We start from the raw sequence: 21,972 nt of genomic DNA, 5'->3' as shown, positions 1-21,972 counted from the left end.
GGTGGTAATGACAACTGATTGTAGCTGTTTAAACTAAACTGGTAAGAAGATTATTTTCCTGATAGAATGAGATAAATGCACCATTTTTACAGTCTGTATAGCGTTGCAATTTCCTGCCCATTTTTGAGGAAGCAATTGTGTCTATGTTTGTCCCAGATAAAAAAAAAAAAAAAAAACGCCCCCATTTCTCTTTTGGGGGCTATTGGCAATGCCAGCTTCTTTGTAGTTGGATGTTCTTTGTCCAGCATACATTCTTATAATGATTGTGTGGTTAAAATAACCGCTATTACTGAAGTGGTTCTTCCTTTATGGTACATTGAACTCAGAGCTTAGGGTATTAGGTGTGTGTGTGTTTGGGTGTGTGTCAGAGAGAGAGAGAGAGAGAGAGAACGAGAGCATTAGGGGTGAGTGTGTTAGAGAGGCAAAGAGAGAGAGAGATGGGCCTGTCCCAGTTTTGGCCTTGTAATACAGAGTAGGTTGAAGTACGTTCATTTGAATAGAAGTTGTACTTTAGCGGTGTCTCTTCACTATAGGCCTGAATATTGATGAGTTGCAGGGGTTTTCATTGTGTCATGCGGTGCATCCTGAGCAGAGCAGAAGCGGTCAGACTTGAGGGAACGTAACTGAAAACCACTATAAACTCTAAATTAATAATGTTGACAGGGAAAATAGAGGGAATGTGAAATATGTGTGCGCTAATACAGCTTCTATGATTGAATAAATCTGTGTGGTATTCTGGAACTGAGGACTTCGCAGCAGGATTAGAGTTTGCATGAAAGATCCATACTGCGGTGAGGAGGTAATTTTCTAGACTCAGACATTACTGAGATACCAGAAATAACTACAACTGCACGAGTTCAAATTTAGATTAGGCTATGCTGCTGGAAATCTTTCTCTCCTTTCTTCCCCTGATTGTATTAATCAAATGAACCTCCCATTACGCTTTAAAAAATGTTCAACTAAGCAATAAATGCTGGCAGGTAATAATTACTTAAAGTTCGTCTCTGGGTGTGGGCAATGTAATTTGTATTGACTAATAATTAAATCGGCTCAGTGGTCTTGTGGTTACAGTGTTTGCTGTGAGGCTAACACTTTGTGGTTTTTATCCCCCTCTTGAAAGTTGTGCTCATATTTTCTCTGAGGAAAAGGTCTTCAACTGTCAGGTCCGTGCATGTAACATGACGTAAGCGACGCAACCCTAAACTTGCTCTGAGAAGTTTAAGGGGGAAAATTCTGTCCAAACTGTGAGAGTCTCTGAGGACACACCTTACAATACCGATGTTTGAAGCAAGTGTTTCTCTATCGCAGATTATGGAGGTGGTCTTTTTGTAGTGCTTGTGTGTTTCAGTTTGTGTCAAACAGAATGAAATATAGGCACTTAAGGGAATGTGTATGTGTTCCAAGTGAGAAAATGTAAACTGTATCTGATTTCTCATTTTCATGTATATTATTATATAGCTATTCTAGACAGTTGCATAGCAACTACAATAACATTGTGCTTTTGTGCCCTTTGAGTTCCTCGGTGTACTCATTTTGAACGACACTTAAAAGCTAAATCCTGCGTTTTAGCAAGAGAAAAACACATCCTTTAAATCACAGCCTGGGAGTTTTAACTCACCTCAAATGGAGACAACTTTGGCGGCCAGAAAATGGCACTTTTTTTTTTTTAAAACAAAGACAAACAACAGGAGTGCAGATAGAAGCTGATGCATTTGAGCCCTTGCCAGCAAGTAGAACACCTCATGAATATAATACTGTCACTTAAGAGTAGAATGAAACGTACAAATTGAACAATCAAGGCGGCGAGGACTAGAACAGAACAGTTGGTAAGCGGTGGAACAATAGTGTTGACAGGTGGAATTAACTGCAGTGTGCCTAAATGACCGGGGCCATTGAATGGAACAATAGGGTGTAATATGTCCAGGCTGGTATAAAAAGCCGTCTTTGATTACAATATGCATAGTTTAGTTTGATTGTAGGGTGGAACTTGGCGGAGTAATTGAGTAGAAGTCATTGAAGAGAGAATACCTCCATCTCATAATGAAGTCAAACTGAGTGGTGGATGGATGCCAGATGTAATTAGGGAAGGAAAACGGCTGCTACTGCTGCAGCACCGCGGCAGAAAATGACTCCAGTCTCTTCTATCCAACAGTACTGGGTGAACCACATGTTGGGTAATTAGCTACAATATGATGCTGCAGAGTCTGAACTAGAGGAACGAAGAATCTGTAGTAGATGTGATATTTTAGACATGTTTGCCATGTGGGAAACTTGTGCTTTAGACATCAAAAGTACATTGTACTCTGCATCTGATAGAGGCTTTTAGTGATAATATTCTTACAGAGTTTCATCTTAGATCATGAATTTTTTTTTTTATCTTGAAATGTGGGATATTTCAACCTCTCTTCTGTTAAAACAATTAATAGCTAACAATTACGAAACTGCAGCCCTCCGTTCTCACGCAGAGCTGTGAAAGCATTGAGCTGCAACTAAGATCAGGCTTAGACACTTTCTAAGCTTTGGTCAATAGTGTGGTCAGGGGAGAACTCCTTGTCTTGGTCTCTGCATCGGCATCTGCAGTGACATGCAGATAACAGAATCCTTGGAGAGTGGAACAGAAAGATGGTGGTGTTAAGCTCAGCCGGAACAAAGCTCATGCAGCAGAATGGAAGATTCCACTGGGAGCCTGGGATGCGTCAGAGGGATGCACTCGAACACAGCGGTAGAGGTGGTTGCTGCGTTTATCCTGCTGAACACTTAACCGTCCTGTGTGTGTCAATACACACGTACACTATACACACCTGCACTTGGACGGCTATACATAGCTTGCACTCAACGGGATATCTCTTCCCCTCGCATGCACTCACACACGTGTGACTTGACTCAAAACTGCACACATGGTCCCCAACACACACACAAACGACACTGCATCGCTGTTTTCTTTTCCTGTGTTGCACGCAGAATACAGCAGACAGTGCAGGGATGCGCTAAGCCAGAGACATGCCCAGCAGAATGAGAATGGAAAGGAGTACTGCAGGAAAAAGAAGAACAATGGGGCTGAGGGGAGAGCGGAGCCTGGCGGAGAGGCCCTCTGCAGTGGAAGCAGAATAATGGAATAGAACCAACACAACTCCAAAACAATGAAACTTAACCCAGAGATAGATGGTGATGAAACAATGAAACATAATATGGTCCCGTTCGTAGCTCGGGGGTGACGAGAAGTGAATAATGTGGCTCTCTATATGAGTAAGCCTAATATGCCTCGGCTAATGCAATAAGCAAGTTACACTGTGCGGCTCTGTGAGCGGCGCTCTCCGCAGTATCACCAATACTCCAGGTTATACTGTAGTTATTTTATTTGGTTATTGCACACCATGGGGGCTCAAATTGAACTCCCCTCTCTCTCACCTTCACTCTCTGTCCGTCTCCCCGTTCATTCCTGCAAGCCTTATTACACACCATTCTTAAGGCGGCAGGGATTACATGAATATATAATTTCCAGCCTTGACAGGCCAAAGGAATTGTCGTGTGAGCTCCAAGACGAGGTGTCAGGGCTGTAGAATGAGTTTTCTCGCTTAACGGACAGCTTACACTCTGTGTGGGCTCATGTAGGTGCATGCATACATTTCAGATTGTGCGTGTGTGTTTCGATATTTTGTCATGTCCCTGCATAATGATTCTCCCGACATGGTTGCTATGTATTGATTAGAGATATTCAGATTCATGACCCTGCCACATATTACCAGCAGGGCTCTGCAGGCCAGAACTCCACAGCCTCATTGTCTCCTGTCGAGCAAGGCTCCATAACCAGTAATGGCTGTGTTTGTGTTTCAGCATAACCCACTTTCTTGTAATGATCCTTTTATTAGTCTACAAGCTCAGCGCGTGTTCGAATGTGTGTGTGTGTGTGTGTGTGTGTGTGCGTGCGTGGGTTTGTGTGTGCCCTCAGCCCTGTAAAAGTGTTCACAGTGGAAAATGGTCGCTATTTGTCTCCTCTATCTCAAACCAAACTACAGAATAAGTGTAATATATATTGATCAGAACGGATTTGCATGGATTTGACTTGCATCAATGAAAAACTATTATGCTTAATAGAACAACGCACAGAACATGAATCGACAAACAGAAAATGGCTCCAAAAATGATTCCATAAAGTGCACATATTTACAGTAACCCTCTATCCGTCTGTCCGTCCAATTGTCAGTGCACAAAAACAAAAAGAAAATTGTGATAGCAAATCCTGAACAAATCCACTCCTACGCTATCATTTACAATAGAGACATTGTTCATTGATGAGACAGTAGAAGTGTTTGTGTTCTGGGGGTGTAGTCATAGCATGTCTCTTAGCATTTATTGCACGTTTATTGACTGTTTCTCCAGCTTTCCTCCCCTAACTGTCCCTGACCTCAATGTCTAAAGTTTCCTTTTATTCTTTTAATCAGCTTTAAACGGTATAATCCCAGGCATTTCCTGTACCAGTGCAGATGATGCGAGATCACAAGTGGAGAATTACAGGCACAACTTAAAATGCTGCAACTGGGAAGCAAGAGCAATTATATATTTAGCGACACTCTATGTGTCTGGGAATAATGGAGAAGCTCCCCCACTAAAACGCAGTCATGAGTTTAATTAAGTTGAAGATGCTGTTTGATGTTTCTCTGTGGCTCACACCCACTGTCATCTTTTACAGTCTCTGTTTTGGACTTTTCTGTCATTGATGGGTACTCTCTTCCTGTTGCGTTTTCTCCCTTATTCTCTTCTTCACTGTCCTTCTCACTCCAGGTGGCCCGAAGCTTGATGGCTCCCCTGTCTCTGGATATCGCAGGGGATCCAGACAGCGAGCGTGCATTGGGGAAACAGCGGCTCAGTGTTGCCATCGGTGTCCTGGCGGGAGCTGCAGCAGTCATACTGGTCATCCTCCTCGTGGTCACAGCTCGGCAGTGTGGTGCTCAGGGCAAGAATGGCTACGAGGCCGGGAAGAAGGAGCCGGAGGAAGACTTCTTCAGTCCTCCGGGGGCTCAACCACAGGCCGGCCGTGGGAGGGGATCAGACCGCGGACGCAAACCTCGACGGGACAAACGCAATGGAAGTGGCGGCAGTGCGGTTGCCGGAGGAGGGAAGTCTGACAGGTCACTCTACAGCGGCATCGTCACAGTCAACGGGCTGCGCCGCCACGCCAATGACGACGATGAGGAGGATTTGAGCAGCGCGAGTGAGCGCCTGGCGGCCCGCTACTGTGTTGTGGACGGTGACCCTGGCAGCCCACGTATGAGCGGTGGCAGGAGACACCAGTCAAGCCCAGATCTGGCCAGGCACTACAAATCCAGCTCCCCTCTCCCCGCAGTGAATCTGCAGCCCCACTCCCCCCCAGCTGAGGGCAAGAAGCACCAGGCGGTCCAGGACCTGCCTCCCTCCAACACCTTCGTGGGCAGCGGGGGCTGCGTGGGGAGTGCCGGCTCCAGCAGCAGCAGCAGTGGGGGCAGTGGCAATGCAGATGCCATGTCCCTAGGATCTGACCAGTGCTCAGAGTACGGCTGCCAGACTGGGAACAAGTACAGCAAACAGGTAGGAGCCCGGGGGAAGGGACTGGGATGACATATTGTCTGCGGATCCTCGGTTTTGCTTTGCTCTGTCCCCTCTTTATTTGAATCTATCGTAAAAATCTCAGTCAGCCTTTTTCCGACTATTTGTCCGCTGCCTGGCTCCAGATATCTGTCTTCTCCTCCTCCCCCTTTGGCTTCATCTCTACTTATTCAGCCATGTGCTGACATACTGCACCGTACACCCCGTCGCTAACGTCTAAACACCTTTTTATCCCCACAAAATAGCTGTCAGTGTGTGCGCACACGCCTGTGTGTCTGTGTCAGCATCCTAAGCCTGTGAGCAGTGTGACGGTACCCTGCTGTCACAGTGTGTGTGTGCTCCATGTCAGACATCAGCCCTCTGTTTAGCAAGATCTAATGCAGGGGACATGAGTCAACCTCCGACCGTAGCCGAACAATATGTGGACGTGCATTTGTGTATACATGGATGACTGCGTATGTGTGTGTGTATGTGTGTGTCAGAGAGAGACCATGTGTATAAACCCCTGAGGAGTTCGGCTGGAGTTAAGATACAGAGGGAGTGGGCGAGTAGTTGCTTCCAGCAGGGTAATTGGTCATTTGGCGTTTCTGTTCTCTCTTGTCAAGCTGTTATCTTTCTTCCATTTAGCATATATGTATATTCCGTAAACAATATCAGTCGTGTAGTTAATGGATGCACTGGCTTGTTGGCTCAGGAATTTGCTGTTAAAAGCTGAAGTCCTGCTGACAGACAAATCCTGCATAGAGACGGTCACTCACCCCCCTACCCACGCACATACACGCTAACAGAGCACACACACACCGGCTCCATCTATCATTGTGGACACACTGACACAGCAGGGTCTCCCTAGTCCACGGGGAGTGCTCCCAAGAGTGATGTTTGAGTGACAGCTAACCCCTCTTTAAGGGGCGGCGTCTCATTTCCTTGACGGACAGCTCAACATTTATCCTCCCCGTGGCGGAAAAGTGCTGATGTGGTCATTAAAAGGGAAGGAGAGGAGCTTCTTAGGCTAATCAATTCATACGTGGGCTCTCTGATCCCGCTCAGCACGCACACGCGCCACAACACGCACGCATCCCCATAGGCGCACACACTCCAGAGGTTAATCCATTACGGAGTCAATCCTCTTAATCTGCCGTTCCCAGGGAAAGAAAATGCTTACTGGGAGAGTTTGGCGTTCATGCTTACGTGTACTCAAAACATGCCAGCACATATACGGAGACGCGCCGACACACAAACTGACAGCGTAATGAATTATTGATCGTAGGGGGGTAATTAACTCCTCCGCTGCAGTGGAGTGTGCCCCCGCCCCACCCCAGCCCACCCCCAAAATATCCTACAGTCAGTGGTTTCATACACATCTCTGTGTCTGTGTCTGCGTGTGTGTGTGTGCGTTTAAGACTTTGGGCGCTCGAGTGTGACTGCGTTCCCGTACGTGTCAGAATTTGTTAACTCGAACAGTTTGGCGACGTGAGCAGGTTTGTGTTGGTGGGTGCCTGTCACTGTGCTTGAGGGACTGCTTATTTCATGAAGGCATATGCATTTTATATGTGAGTGCAAGTGAGAGATAGACTCGGGGAGTAATAGGTGGCGACTATGTGCCAAATGTAGGAACTGGGACGCTGACAGAATTTGGAATAGCATTAGACCAGGAGTGGGAGAGAATTATAGGAGGTTAGGAGGAGAGGAAGATGGAGTAAACTAGATGTTCGGGGGAGGGGGGGCTTTGAATTTCAAAGCTACTTTACTGGGTCAGTGAAAACTCTAAAAAACTGTTCATCTGAAGTCAGCACATCATCAGACCAACTAGGGTGCTCCAAATAGGGAAAAAAAAACGAATGCAAAAAGTAATGAAAACTGGGCGTCATGGATGAAGAGCAAGATTGCATCAAAGAGGCAACAAGATGGTAAAACAGCCCAGTCCAGCGCTGTTGGATCTTTTTTAAAATCTAAATTGTTCACTGAGGAGAGGGAAGAGGAAGGATGTCCATATCAATGGGCTTGAATAAATACAAAAGTGAGCAGGAGAGGAGTGGAGAGGAGGATTGAGAGGTAGAGGTTAGCTGAAGGGGAAGAGAGAAAGAGAGGTAAAGATATGTGCAAGGGAAAAGGCAGTGTGAGCCAATTAAAAGAAAGAGGTGAAAATAAGGGGCGGAAAGGGAGAAGGGGATAAGAGTTTATGTGTGTTTGGCATATTGATAAGGGGTTGGTACCATCTGAAATCTTTTTAAATCAATGTTAACCCTGAGGTTCGTTACACAAAACAAAATCACACACTCTTAGAGCCCTTACTTTGTTCCTCTATAGAAACTTTCTGTCTCATTTACAGACAGTGTTGGGGTAACACTACAAAAGCAACGTATTACAGTATTATATATTACTTTTCAGCAGTAACGGAGTAATATAAGACGTTTCTAATAGGATTTGCAGTAAAATTATTGCAGTCATGAAGTCCAGTAACGCATTACCACCATTACCCCGGTATTCAGGAGGCACTCCCAGTTTGGAAGGCTAATTGGCTGTGGTCAGACGGAGCGCAGTTTTTTCAGTTGTTTTCTAAACGTAGCTGTACTCGAATAAATACATAAGAATTCAAAACTTTTTTAACAAGAGCAAATTCTCAAAATAATCAAGAGATTAATTGACAGTTAGTTGCAGCTCTATTCGGTACCTAAAGTGAATCAGGCCGGAAGTTATAATAATTATCAGCAGAAGAATAAATGAATCAAGAATAAATAGGCAGAATTGTGATTAAAAGAGTAAATATTCAAGAAAAGAATGAGTAAACAAGTCGACAAATCCGACCAGATAACCAAACAACTTCTGCTAGTGTTTGAAACTCTGCCACGGACACGTTTCTGCTGGTATTGAGGTTGGATACCAAGCCCTAATGCGGATGGAGAAAGTGCAAAGGGGAAGGTCAGGTTGGAGTACGTGCTTCCAAGTAGGTTGAGGCAGAGAGAGTGAGAGAGACTGGGGAGGAGAGAGAGAGAGCGAGCGAGGTCCGGTTTGGGTGGCAGCCAGAGAGTGAGAGTGGACTGCTGAGATGTGGGTCATCAGGATACCCGTTGGCATCAGGACACATTAATGATCACAGCAGTCACATGGCACTGCAGTCAATATGGGCAAAGTGGCCTCGTTCTACCCTCTAACCACGACCGCAAACACGTAACACACACTCCACCACAAAAAGTGTGTTTCCTGTCTGCTGTCCTCAGTCAGCCACAACAAAGGTCACAGTGGTTCTCTGAACTCACTGAAACATTGAGGTTTCCGTTTTCTTTGGTTTTAACTTTTCTTTTCATCTCAGTGCAGCGCAGTTCGCTTCTCCCCACTTCTTCCTTTTGACTCTCACCCTTTGTTCCTCTCTGTCGCGCTCACACTTTTTCTGCCGTATGCGGGGCCATAAATCTAAACACCCCAGCCACTGCTACCTTTGCTTCTTCCATGCACCACAGTGACCTCTGAGAATCAAGCGACTCAGCGTTTTCACTAGTGCGACTTCTTCTTTTACTGTAGTGAGCACTTTTTCTCTCTGGGCCCAGCGTGTGTGGGGGCGGGCGAGAGCGGTGCCACAAAGGCTGAATCGAACCAGACACACACCCACATCAACACACACGCACAAGCGCACACACATATCCAAAGTCTAATCAATGTGCCGTTTACAAGGCCAAGACTGCGGTAGAAAGAGGCGGGTTGACGACGCAGTTTTTTTTTTTGTGCATTGCACAGCTTCACAACACTTGGTGAAGGTCAGCGCTTGACTGTCACGTCACGGGGTGCCACAGTATTTTGACACAGCAAGGACAGGCTACGGAGATCAGTTAGCGGTGAATTGGACTCATCCGGCCTGTCTTGTCCATCTAATTGGACTGTATGGACGGGCGCTGGCAGGGAGATTAGGTCTACTGGATTATAAAATTGAAAAGCAGCTTTTCATTTCAACGAAATCCTTCCAGGATTAAATATGATGAGCGTCTGTCATAGACTCACACTCAGCCCTCCATGCGCTCAGGCACGCCACATGAGCGCATCCACACATACTCCTCCTGTGATAACATGCAGCATGCAATAGGGTCATAGGGGTGAAGGCATCAACCAGAAACAAACACACATACACACACACGCTCCCCCTCCCTCTTGGTCACACTCACTGTAACCGACCCGTGACCCCTGTCATGATGATACCAACGCACTGATGTATTTATTAAAGCCACCGCGAGTTCAGGCTCCGCAGCCGGCCATATGCTCACGGGGTGAGTAGGTGGGGGTAAGCGAGAGGTGAGAAGGACGAGGTAACCAAAGCGGGGATCACCCAACGAGCCAGACTGAAAACTGATCTACTGACCTGGAGACAAAGAGCGAGGGGAGGGGACGGGGAGGAGATGAGAGTCAGTGGGCATCGGGGAGAGAACATGAGCCGGACAGAAAGGAGAGAGAGAGGGAGAGGGAGAGGTGCAGATGATGAGAGGAGATGGAGAAAGGTTCAAACGCGACTGGAAAATGGAGGCAGATGTGTGTTTGTGTTACATGCTGAGGCTGTGGAGGTGGAACACATGCTCACCCTGTAAACATTGATTTTCCGCTTGACCAGGATCATATGGATACCTTACAAATGTGCCGTGTTTAAAGCTCATTTCGCACCTGCAGTTCAGGTCCACTGGTCCAAAGAAACACAAACAGAAAACACCGGTGCTTTTTGTTCTAGGCTGTTTTGTGTATAACAAAAATAAAAAGAAAAGAATATATATAAAATATAAATCGGGACTGACTGTTCTTTCATTTGACGGTTTAGTCGACCTGTCATCCTGCAGCGCTTTGAGGACCCACTGCAGTTAAAGGAAACAAAATGTATACTGTCCATGAATCTGTGTTTTTTTTCCCTTCGCAGTATGTGTCTGCTTTGTTGACTTTCTTAAATAACAGTATGTTTTATAAAGTCGCCCAAGAAACACCCCTCGAGTTGGCGATTTTCGAACCCCAGATTCCGTTTTCACAACAGCAGGTGAGGCGTGTGTGGAGAAAGCTCGGTGTTAATTATGTATAATATCAAAACGATTGAAACCAACGCGGGACCGAATGTCATTGCGACAACAGGGCGCGCGTACAGGCTTGCCTACATTAAATAGAAAAGGTTGCATCACAGTCACGCTTAGAGGAGAGATGTAATACCAGAGACCGTCTCCCTCTCTCAACTCTCTCTCTCTCTCTCTGTCTGTGTTTCTCTGCAGAGCATGTACACAGGAGGTGCAGAGCGAGGGAAGATTGTCCACTAGTTAATTTGATCGCATATGGCATCGTTTTCTTGGACGGATATGAAATAAAAGTTAAAAAAATGCTAATTTGGGTCACCAAATATACTTGGGTGGCCGTTAATATACTTGGGCGCCCCGCCAAAGTAAAGTCTATGTGTGGTAAAACACTGTTCACTTTGTTATATTTGGCCATATTCATCCTCTCTTGGGGTCATAAAGAGCCCTTTAAGGTAACAGCTGGTTGTAGACCTCATCTACGGTACTATAATACATGAATGATTTATTTTTAAGGAAGTTTTCAATTGCAAATGGGAAAAAAATCCCCAAAGTTGTGTTATTGTGGTTACTAAACAATCAGTGTAGGAGAAGGATAATGTAATATTTGCTCTGATCAAACAAACACATCCTGTTAATTTATTTAGCTAAAGGTTCCCTATGTAGTTTTGGAATAGAAATCCAAACTCAGGTAACACTCGCCATATTAATAAGGTAGGAATACAAACTCACCCAACACAGTTTCTGAGTGCAACACCACTGTCGCAGATACAAATCTCAGGTCTGTATCAATTTGTCAGACATAATGTAGGTGCTGACTACAAACAAAACTCATTACGTCATCACAATGTTAAGAGTTGAAAACTCTTTGTATGTAGTAAACATGTATGTAACGCTGCGATCCTACCCTCTCACTGAAGTTACATAGTGCAGACAGCTGTGGCAGTGACACCATTCACCCTGTTACAAGACACTGTACCATCACTATGATTTAGAAGCTCTTATTTTAAGGTGAAAAAGTTGCTGCTTTTAAAATTATTTTTTCCTCTCTGATTAAAATTTCTTTCCCCAAGCCTCATTGTGCACCTTTAATCTTTTTAATTTGGCAAATTCTCGTGAATCACTGAATGAACTGCGTTTTATATGTCAATCCCCTCAGGAGCTGTGTAGTGTGTTGGAGTTCATAGCACCCTAGACTAAACAAACCGAGTGTACAAACTTAAAAAACTTCACTCAAAGTCCACTTTTCCTCGGTGGATCGACTTTGCTCAGTTGTCATGGAGATAGATTAGCAATGATCCTGTGACGTAGGTATGGAGCTTTGGTCACGTTGTCACAAAATCTGGTGGAGACTGGTCTTCACCAGATTACATTTGAGCTGCACTTGATACGGTCGATGTTAGAGCACCTGAACACCCGATCTACACCGGACACATTTTAGCAGCATCTTCGAAGCGACCATTTCACATCTATCTATCTATCCATCATCTATTTTTTCACTGATTGTGTACTAGGCTGTGAAAGCTGCCATAAACCTTTGCTATCGCAGAGCAGTGCTGCATCTGAATGCATCCAGTGTAGAAAGTGTCAGAGGACTGCGGCTTCTGTTGCTGTGCTGACACGCTGCTCTCACTACGCAGCCAAAGTAGACGAGGTTTGAGTCCAAACGCCCTCAGTTGGATGAAGATGAAACCTCCAAAGTAATGTTTCTGTCAAGGTAAAGGCAAGAGGAGGCATGTAGTGGTGAGAGTTGTGGTTAGTTTTCAGGAGTCAAGGAATGAAAGTCAGATGGAGCGTCCTCGCAAAGATGTGAGCGTGTGCCTGTGTGTGTTTCCGTGTGTGTGAGCTCGAGACAGCAGGACAAAGAAAAGAAAGACAAAGCGAGGGAGGAATCAGAGGGAGTGAGATTGCGGGAGGCAGAGGGAGAGAAATTGTCTGTTTCCTCGCACATCAAGGTCACCCAGAGCTGAAATGTGATTGGAAGTCCCCTGTCTGTCTTGGCTGTTTACCGCGCGAGATAATACAGACAGGCTGTTCAGCTGATAATGTTACTGTGTTAACAACTCCTCCCTTCAGCTTTTGTTTCAAGCTCTCTGTGAAATGGCAGGAATGTGGGAATGTCATTCCCACACAAACACGCACACACACACACACACACAGATGCGGACAAGCTGAGGCAGGGACGCACGCAGCAGACACTGTCAGACGTGTGATTTTAACACACGCAGACAGGCCCACTGAAACACACTCTTGTGTGTACATAATAGCACATAATTACACACCCTCCCAGATCCTTATGCATATACACTTTTCAACCACGAGCAGACTGATAAGAATATGATGACACACGAGCGGAGAGGAAAGTTTTCCAGCTCTTACATCAGTTTCTCCTTCCATTCCCTCTGGATCGAATCACATGCACAGGCCCGGGCACACTCTGTCTCCTAGAATCACACACATCCGTGGAGCCTTACAAACACACTCTCTCTTAACTCCCTGACACACAGGCACACACACTCGAACACACACAAAGACCTACATAGCAAGCCCCTCGCAGAGATGCTTCCTTTTATTTGCTTCGTGTAGACTCTGCTCTGTATTGAGCAGCTCTGCATTCAGCCCATCTGCCTTACAGCATTACCTTAATGGCTGTCTGTGGGTTGAGCAATTTTACCCAATATTGCTAAACAAAAGCGCTCTTTCTCGCACTAGACAGGGATTCAAGACAGCTTAGTAGCCCTTTGACTGGTTTTATCCACCTACACAAAAGAATCTTCAGTGCATTAAGTGGTATTGAGTTGAGCTGAATTAAATTGACTTGAATGGATTTTGAATTGAACTGAATTGGACTGAGCCCAACTCAGCTCAATTGCATAATTCAAATTGTATGGAATCGAGTCAGACTGAGTCAATTCAAACTCAATAAAAACTGAAGTGAGCTGCAGTGATTTAAATTTGTTTACCTTGCTCGTGGATGTTGCCTGTATCAGCGAAGTGGGCAGCATGAGTGACTTTTATTATATCAAGTGGACTGACATAATGAGATTTGCTTCTTTTTGTTAGAGTTAAAGTTTTGTACTTGACATTTTTAGTTTTATAGGCTTGTACGTTTATGTTTGTTGCTGTAAACTCTGATCTGAAAAATTATCATGTTTGTGCTTCAGGGCTTTTTCAACTTTTGGCATTGAAGTTTCTGTCTGTAAACTTAATGTTTGCTGCTGGCTTCAAGCTTGATCTCACGACGTTTCATTCGACCACTGCTCGAGGCCAAATTATTTATATCTTGCTGCATCACGCTCCCTGAACTTTTCATGAATCTATATAATGAATCTGAGTAATAAACACAAAAAGTCAGAGATAGCCGTGCAGATTAGTGCTTGACAAAGAAGTTCAAACCCTTACCTTACTATATCACCATGTAAAGCACACGGTGATTGTCTGTTTCGAAAGTTACAAAAATAACTTACTTTTAAAGCATACCGAAGCCTTAATTCCCGCTGTTGTAGGGTTTATACAGATTTATATGCCACATGTGTAGGGTGTTTTTTAAAGAATGATCATTCCTTTTAGCTGGTTCTGTGAGATCATTGCTTGAATACCTATCCAGGATCTGGTAGCCAATGACAGATGTCTCCATGCCACATGGTTGGCCGACTTAGTTAGCAAATTGCTTTGATGATGTAGCAGCTCCAAATGAACTGATAAATGTCCTCCACTCTCAGCAAACCTCACCGCCTACTGAACCTGTCAGATGTCTGTGGAGGTGCAGATAGATACCTGGACATGATTTATTCACCTCACACGTTGTGAAATGAATCTCGAAGCCACAGAACTGAATGCACATATTTTGAAATGAGTATAAAGGAAGAAACAGAATGTTCAGACTTGAAAAATTAAGGACACAAGCACAGACCTGAATATTGAGACTTGCAAAGCAGAGTTTTCAGGCACAATCAGGTGTCTGCTTCCAGGTCTGAAAAATACGAATAATACAGCCAAGTGCCTTAAATCTGCATTCTTTCTAATGGCCAGCAGGGGGCAACTCCACTGGTTTCAAAATGAAGTGTGACTCTATGTAAGCTTATGAGTAAATGACCCCACATCTAACTTGATTATTTACCTCAGTAAACAGTTTCCTAATGAGCTTATGCTCTCAAGCATGATGTTCATTGTGTAAATAATGGTCCCGTTTAGAGTAAAATAGACAATAAAAATATGCTTCAGGGCGTGGCTACTTTTTGAGTCGCTACCACGGTGAGTCCTTGAATTCTCAGTAATATCTAATCAGGATATCCTCCCCAGCTTCAGCCTTTCATCCACATATGGTCACTTCTGGCTTCCAAAAACCAACACGGCGACAGCCGTAATGCCAAATTCAAGGCTTCAAAATGGTATCCCGCAGCAAAGGGTGACGTCACGGTCGTGTTGCACTTAACCCAAACTTATAAAACTAAGATAACAAGAACAGAACTCTGTCTTCAAGCACACCATTCAGAATTATTGACTATTCCACCGACTTGTCGTCTGCGCTGTCTGCCTCTGAACTCAGTGCTCTGTAACTCATCCAATAAAAAATATGTCTCTTTCCAACCCTCCATCCCCAATGTCTGTCTGGACCCCCACCCCCGCCCGCCCGCCAGCCACACACACACCCACTCACGCCCACATTCTCCTCCGTCTGTCTTCCCTCTGATTGATCTCTCTGTTCTCCCTAAGTGGTTTCATCTCTTTTCATCACTCTCCATCTGGATCCATCTTTTCACAACGTGTTTTTTAATGGTTCCAAACTTTTCTTTAATAACACTTAATAGTTTCTTTAAATTTTACAAATGGCTCTTAACAACCCTCTCCATTTTCCTCTGCTCCATCTTTTTCATCTGCCTCCTTTTTCGGCTGTAGTTAGATTCAGCTTTAATCTTTGCTTTTCATTTTTTTCTGATTGGATACAATTAAGCATGCTACCAAGGAATGAGCCTAAGGTGTGAATATCTGCACTTGTGCAATATGGTTTATGCATTTTGGCTACCGGCGAATCGGGGCACATTTCTCGCCGGATATCAGCTTATTAGATCTTGCGTGAGTGTGAAAGACTGGGCCTGGTAGCGCTGTAGTCCAAAGCCAATGTTTTCGCCCCGGGCTAAGTGTAGCCATCTGTTTTAGGATTGTTGGTGGAAGATAGATAAATCGGAAGATCAAGATGGAGATAGAGGAAGAGAAAGGGGGAGAGACAGAGAATGAGTGGAAGAGGAGAAAAGAAATTCCTGGTCAGCACCCATGGCTCAGAGAAAAAATAGGGGAGGACGGGGGTGGCGGGGGAGGAGGAGGGGATGGGGTTTATGAGAGTTGGGCTGGGAGATGAAGAGAAATAAGGCGACGGAGAGAGAAAAGGCGAAGCTTCAGAGAGTGGTAGGGGGAGATGTGGAGCTGCAAAATGAGAATGTGTTCTTAGGTATCGCCTGGGGGTGGAAAGCTGATAGAGAGAGTGTAGAGAAGGAGGAGATGGGATGAAAAAGATAGAAATGAGGTATATGGGTCTGGGGTTAGGAGAAGACAGGAGAGGGGAAGAGGACGGGAGGGAGGGAGCCTCACTCTGAGAGTGAAGCCAGCTCAGACTCTTCAGGCTATTTTGGAGTGAGTGTGTGTCAGTGTGTGTGTTTGTGTGAGACTGAGAGAGAGGTTTCTACCTGCCCTATCGAAGAAGTTACATAAATCTGAGTGGGCAGGCCTCTGCCTGCAGCGGTGCTCCATATTATACCATTGACCCAAGCCTTTCGCAATGTATGTGTGCATGTATGTGCGTGTGTGTTTTGATCCTTGTTCAGCCCCGCTTGCTTCTTCATGTCAGAAATAGACGAGATAAGGGACGGCCACCCATACACGCACACACACACACACACACACACACACACACACACACACACACACACACGTTCAGGTCGAGCTGGGCTACAAGAACAAACCAGTCGAGCCTTTAGAGAGAAATCCCCCCAGTGCATTCAAACAGTTTGACCTGTTTGACACACAGGCACTCACACGGACTGCGTAATCACACACTCACACCGCGCTCCTTTTAACTCTCTCCTGTTGACATTACAAATGAATAACAGCCATCGTCATCCATAAAACGTAAGATAACGTGATTTTTTTTACCCGTCTACATAAGCACGCTCCCAATACAAAACAAACTGAATTTAATGAACTGCTCAGCACTTTGAATCAATGGCTTGCTCCTAGTACAGCACAATAATTGCAAGGCATTACAGTAAAGCTGGTTCTTAATGGGTCAACACTGCACAGGTACAAGCCAGACATGCATTATTTAAGAGACTCTGTTCTCCTGTTTCACAAATACAGAGATATTATGAAGGCGGCAACTAGGAAGCGTTTGAGGAAAAAGAACGGGCGAATGAAATCAACAAAAACAACACAGTCTTACTCAACAGCACTCAGATCCAAAGACACACATAAACTTAAGCACACACACACACAAAAAAATGTGTAATCAAAGTCATGCAAATCTATCTGCCAATTAGAGCCCCAAACAGGTTTCCATGGGGATGAAATGGCAAACCTTAATTGGCTGGATAAAAGAATGCTTGCATCTGAGCCAACAACCTGAGATGGCTCGGAAAATATCCACATCCCTCTGCGTATGCATGCACACACACACACACACACAAACACACAGTGTAAGCGGGGATCACTGACAATTCATGCATGGCTGGGGGAGTCACACACAGTGTCACCGGTAAGATGAGAAGCAAGGATAGAGTGTGTTGACACAGATATGTCAGGTGCAGGCACACACACGTGCTCATTGACCGGTCAGTCCCTTTTTAAAAGCGTGAATAAAGCTTTGGTCGCGGTGTCGTGTTAACATGAAAGCTTTCACGGCTGTTAAAAAGAGCAGGCTTTGATTAGAATTAGATGTGTGAGAGTGTTTCTTAATGCCGGCCTTTGCTGACGACGGCCCTTTTAAATCCAGCAGAGCCGTTGCAGGGAGCCTTCCATCAAAAAAATGTTGAATCGACGATTTCACTCCCAACATGCTCTCCGTGGTTTTTTTTCCTATTTTTTCCCTCTTTTTTTTTTTTTTTACTGAATTTACTAAAAGGCAGAAGTCAAGCGTGCTGTTGGCCACATTTTAAGTAGATCGCAGCCACAAAGCAGCAGCGGCAGTGTAGTTCCAACGGTGATCAAACGCTGAATTTAAAATTATTGACTAAACTGCTAATTGAATATCAAAGTCGCTGGTGTTTTTTTTTCATGTGCGTGACTTTTACAAAGCAGTGTTACTCTCACATGGCGTGATCATTATAAATGGTTTAATAATTCATTCCCTACTCCCATATGGGGCTTTATGTAGAATGTGAGTCTTGAGGAAAACCAATTTACAGACAGCATATCCTAGCTTGTGTAGACATTAGCTAGTGCACTTGCACTTAGATTGTGCATGATACAAAATTTGAGCCCTTCGTTGCACACAGTTAATATTGTACACATTAGAAAATACGATACGCATTAGAGGTATTGTTGCTGACCTGGACAAACTAAACGTATTAAAGATTGATGATCAGATACAGTGGAGGATAGAGAAGTTAAATGATTCTCAAATTTTTCATTTATTAGTTTTAAAATCACAGAAATACAGTCTCAAGGCCTGTTAAGACTGTTTGTCTTATAGTGCAGAATCAACACTTGGAGATAAACTGTTTACAGAGTGGGGCTTTGCATGAGCAGCTGAAAAGATTATTAAGAGAAACACTATTAGCAGCAATCAGTCAAATGTTTTTAAGTGACACGGCCAAAATTCAGTGGGTGTAGTTTGAGAAATGCGAATATTTTCCAATTTTCTATCTTCTATGATAATAAATTGATTTTCTTGTAGGTTTGATAAAACAAGCAGTTTTCCATCTTGATCCTTAAATCTTGGCCGACACTTTTAACTCTTTTCTTATACTTTAAATGTGCAATATGTACTTTTGGGGTATAGTTGTAATCAGAAGAGAAAGATCTGCATTGACCATTTTTTTATGCCTAAAATAAATGAATAAACAAACTCTCTTTGTTTTCATGACTGAATAAACTGAATAAACAAACTGACCTAAAAGGACAACACAGTTTATATTTGGCGGACCCTGCCACCTTTCTAGTTTCAAACAGTGTTCTGGGGACCTCATTTTCCTCTGAGAACAGCTTTTTTATTAAGTTATGGAAAAATAAATATTTCTGAGTTTGTATTATAACCTCATTAATATTGTATATAATAAAATTCTGAGTTGGAATTTTGTCTCTAAAACTGCGTACACAGTGCCAAGTCATTGCTCACTTAATCTGCAGATAAATCAACAACAAAATGAATGAATAACATTTACAGTGCTGCAAACCTTTAAACAAATGTATCTCCACTCTTGATGTATCCGCATGAACTCAAAGAAAGAAAAGTAGGTTTCAAAGATCATAAACATGGTTACTTTCTTTAATTTCTATCCCCCAAATGACCCACTATCAGGCTGCACTATCATCTAAAGTAGACATACATTAATACAGTAGCCAGAAGATATACACTTCCCCATTATAACTAATTAGTGCAGTGTGTACCTGCAGTTTTAGTATGCAGCAAACATTATGTTTGTAGCTGCAGCTTTACCATTTCACTGCAGTAGCTGTGGAGCAATTTGCATTTTTAAACATTTTTTTTAATGCCAGGAGTCGCATAATAATCAGGCCGGCTCCTCAGCAAAGGCTCAGCTCTCTGAAACTCTGCTGGATATGACTCCACTGAAGTCATTTCTTAACCCTAATGCTGAACCATAATTTTCAAAGGGGATTTCAAAACTGGAGCCAGCGTACGTATATGCTTGAAGTGTGGTGTGAGGTTATCGATGGGAATGGGTTGGAGTCTCCTGCGCTTTCTCATTAACTCTCCTCCTTCCTTCTCCTTCCGCTCAATGGCCCGACTCTGCACTCAGTCTCTGGTGTATCGAACAGCGCGCACGCACTCACACACGCACACACACACACACACACACACACACACACACAGTCGCACAAACGCATACGCACGCTCACATGCAAGAAGTCTGTTTGCATACCAAAAGCATACTTCATAGCTCAAAGAAAATGAAAGCCATATTAATTATACAGTCTTGTGTTGGCACACGCACGCACACACACGCACGCACGCACACACACACACTCACAAGCACACACATACATACAGAAAAAGAGAGAAAGAGGGAGGGAGGGAGGGAGGGAGCGGTTGTTTTATGTTTTTCCTCTGCGTCAAAGGAGACAGAGTGTGAGAATGATTGAGTCTCTCTGCGTCAGGGAGAGAGGGAATGAGAAACAGCGCAGAGGGAGAGAAAGAGTGCACTGTCTTGCCTCTTTAATGTGTGTGTGCGTGCGTGCGTGTCGTCTGCCCAGTATAACGCCCCCTCTGTGTCCCCGAGTCGCTCACACACACTGAGACTATTGTCAGGACACTGGGCGAGGCGCCCCAAGACATTTCTGTGACACTGTGTCTGTCACAGGGGCGCTAGGGCTGGGATGGGGTTCACACACAGACACACACACACACTCACTCAGAAATATCCAATACTCACACACAGATATGATGTATTACGATTTCAGGTCATAGTCGTATGTAGGTGGATGAGTAAATCCCATTCATGTGTGTGCGCGCTGCCAGCGCGTCTCAGAGCTTGTGATCGCGTATGTGTGGCGAGGCCTATGTGGCGTACGTGTTTGTTTGTGTCTGACAGCACATTAGGCAAAGCTATCTTTAACCTTGTAAAATGAGTGACACTGATTCTAAACTGACAGGATGGATTTCAGTTTGCCGTGGCGTTCCACCGTGTCAGCCTCTGTCAGCTCATCCCGTCCGCCCATTTCACAAAAGACAGGAGCGCCACAAAGGAGTCGGAATATAGGCGAGAGGGAGGTGTGGGGTTGGGGGAGACAACAAGAAAATGAGAGAGATATAGAGCAGGCCGGGGTCAGATATGATGAATAAAATAGTTTGGAGAAAGGAGGCGAAAGAGAAGTAGTTGTTGTTGTTGTTGTGGAGAGGAGGAAAAAAAACGGAGAGAGGAGAAAGTGTGCAGGATGCAGGAGAGGGGAAAATACGAGGGAGGAAGCGGAGGTGGAGGTGGAGGTGGGTGGGGTGGCGGAGGGATAGAGACCTTGCTCTTGTATCCGGATGTCTCTTAGGTCCTTTATTGACTCTGTCTATTGTTCACAGCAGCACTCCTAATCACTCTCAACAGGGAGGTTGTGTTTCTGTGTGTGTGTGTGAGTGTGTGTGCGCCGGCCTTGTGTGTCAGACTACGTATCTTCAGCCTCATCCTCACTTTTACTCTTTCATGCACTGGCCCCCACAGTGACGCTATTGTTCACTCTCCTCTGGTCACCCTTAATGGACAATAGCAGTGGGTGGGAAAAGCCTGTTCCTAACACGCATACTATTAGTCTAATGGTCCTCACATGCACACATACACGCAGAATGGGCAGTAAATGCCATCTAAATAGCAGGCATACATATGTATGGTCTGTCTTACTCACGCGCGCACACAGAAGGCCGGTTGTACGCCACCATCCTGTTTGCATCTTTCTTGACAATGACTCCTGTCATGGATATTATAAGAGATGACTGTTTTAGAGACTAGCTTTGGAAAGCGATGAGCACACACACACACACACACACACACACACACACACACGCACACAGACGCACAAACACACCAACAAAGGAGCTAATCTGAATCATGGGGCATTTGTCCGGTAAGCCATGCTTTACGTCTCACTCTATGAGCTTTTGTTTCTGTTTTTGTTGTTCCCCCCCTATAGACAGCCACGGCTGCACAAAAGGATAAACATTTCAAAGGGCTGATGCTGTGAATAGAGTCAGTGATTTTCAATGTGTATCTGCAGGGTGGAGAGTCCAGATGGAGACAGGGAGAAGGGAGAAAGCTCAATGCCAGAGTGGACAGCTTGATGGTAACAAAGCTGTGGTGGATAGCGATGCAGTAGACCCGCATGCGGAGAAGCGCGCTCTCTTTCCCTCTCTCTTTCTCTCTCTTACACGCAAATACACACACACACACACAATGCACCTACAAAGAAAATGCACACACCCACGCACTTACAGTAACTAGTTAGGGCATGGGTAATGAGCAGCGGCCGCAGGGTTTGGCTTTAATTGCTCCCAGTAAGAGGAAGTGATTTATGGTCAGCGAGCTGCCGCAAATTACATACATACATTGTTAGTTGGAAAAACTGTTTATCGGGACAGGCGTGCCGGGAGACAACGTGGCCGGTAGTACCACCGTTGGCCACAAGGGGGCCGGCAGCAGACTGC

The 21,972-nt window shown here is 44.7% G+C and overlaps 1 protein-coding gene across 1 annotated transcript in view; it reads left to right on the top strand.

Annotated features, from left to right (window-relative positions):
* pcdh7a (protocadherin 7a) overlaps positions 1–21,972 on the top strand; it is a 45,169-nt gene that overhangs the window by 5,567 nt on the left and 17,630 nt on the right. The window contains exon 3 of the mRNA XM_084383771.1: positions 4,783–5,565. Within this exon, the coding sequence (XP_084239897.1) occupies positions 4,783–5,565 (783 nt within the window). The remainder of the gene's footprint in view (positions 1–4,782; positions 5,566–21,972) is intronic.

This window comes from Pagrus pagrus (assembly GCF_965226575.1).
Source record: "Pagrus pagrus genome assembly, chromosome: 2".
Taxonomy (NCBI): Eukaryota; Metazoa; Chordata; class Actinopteri; order Spariformes; family Sparidae; genus Pagrus; species Pagrus pagrus.
This window is presented reverse-complemented; position numbering and strand designations above follow the sequence as displayed.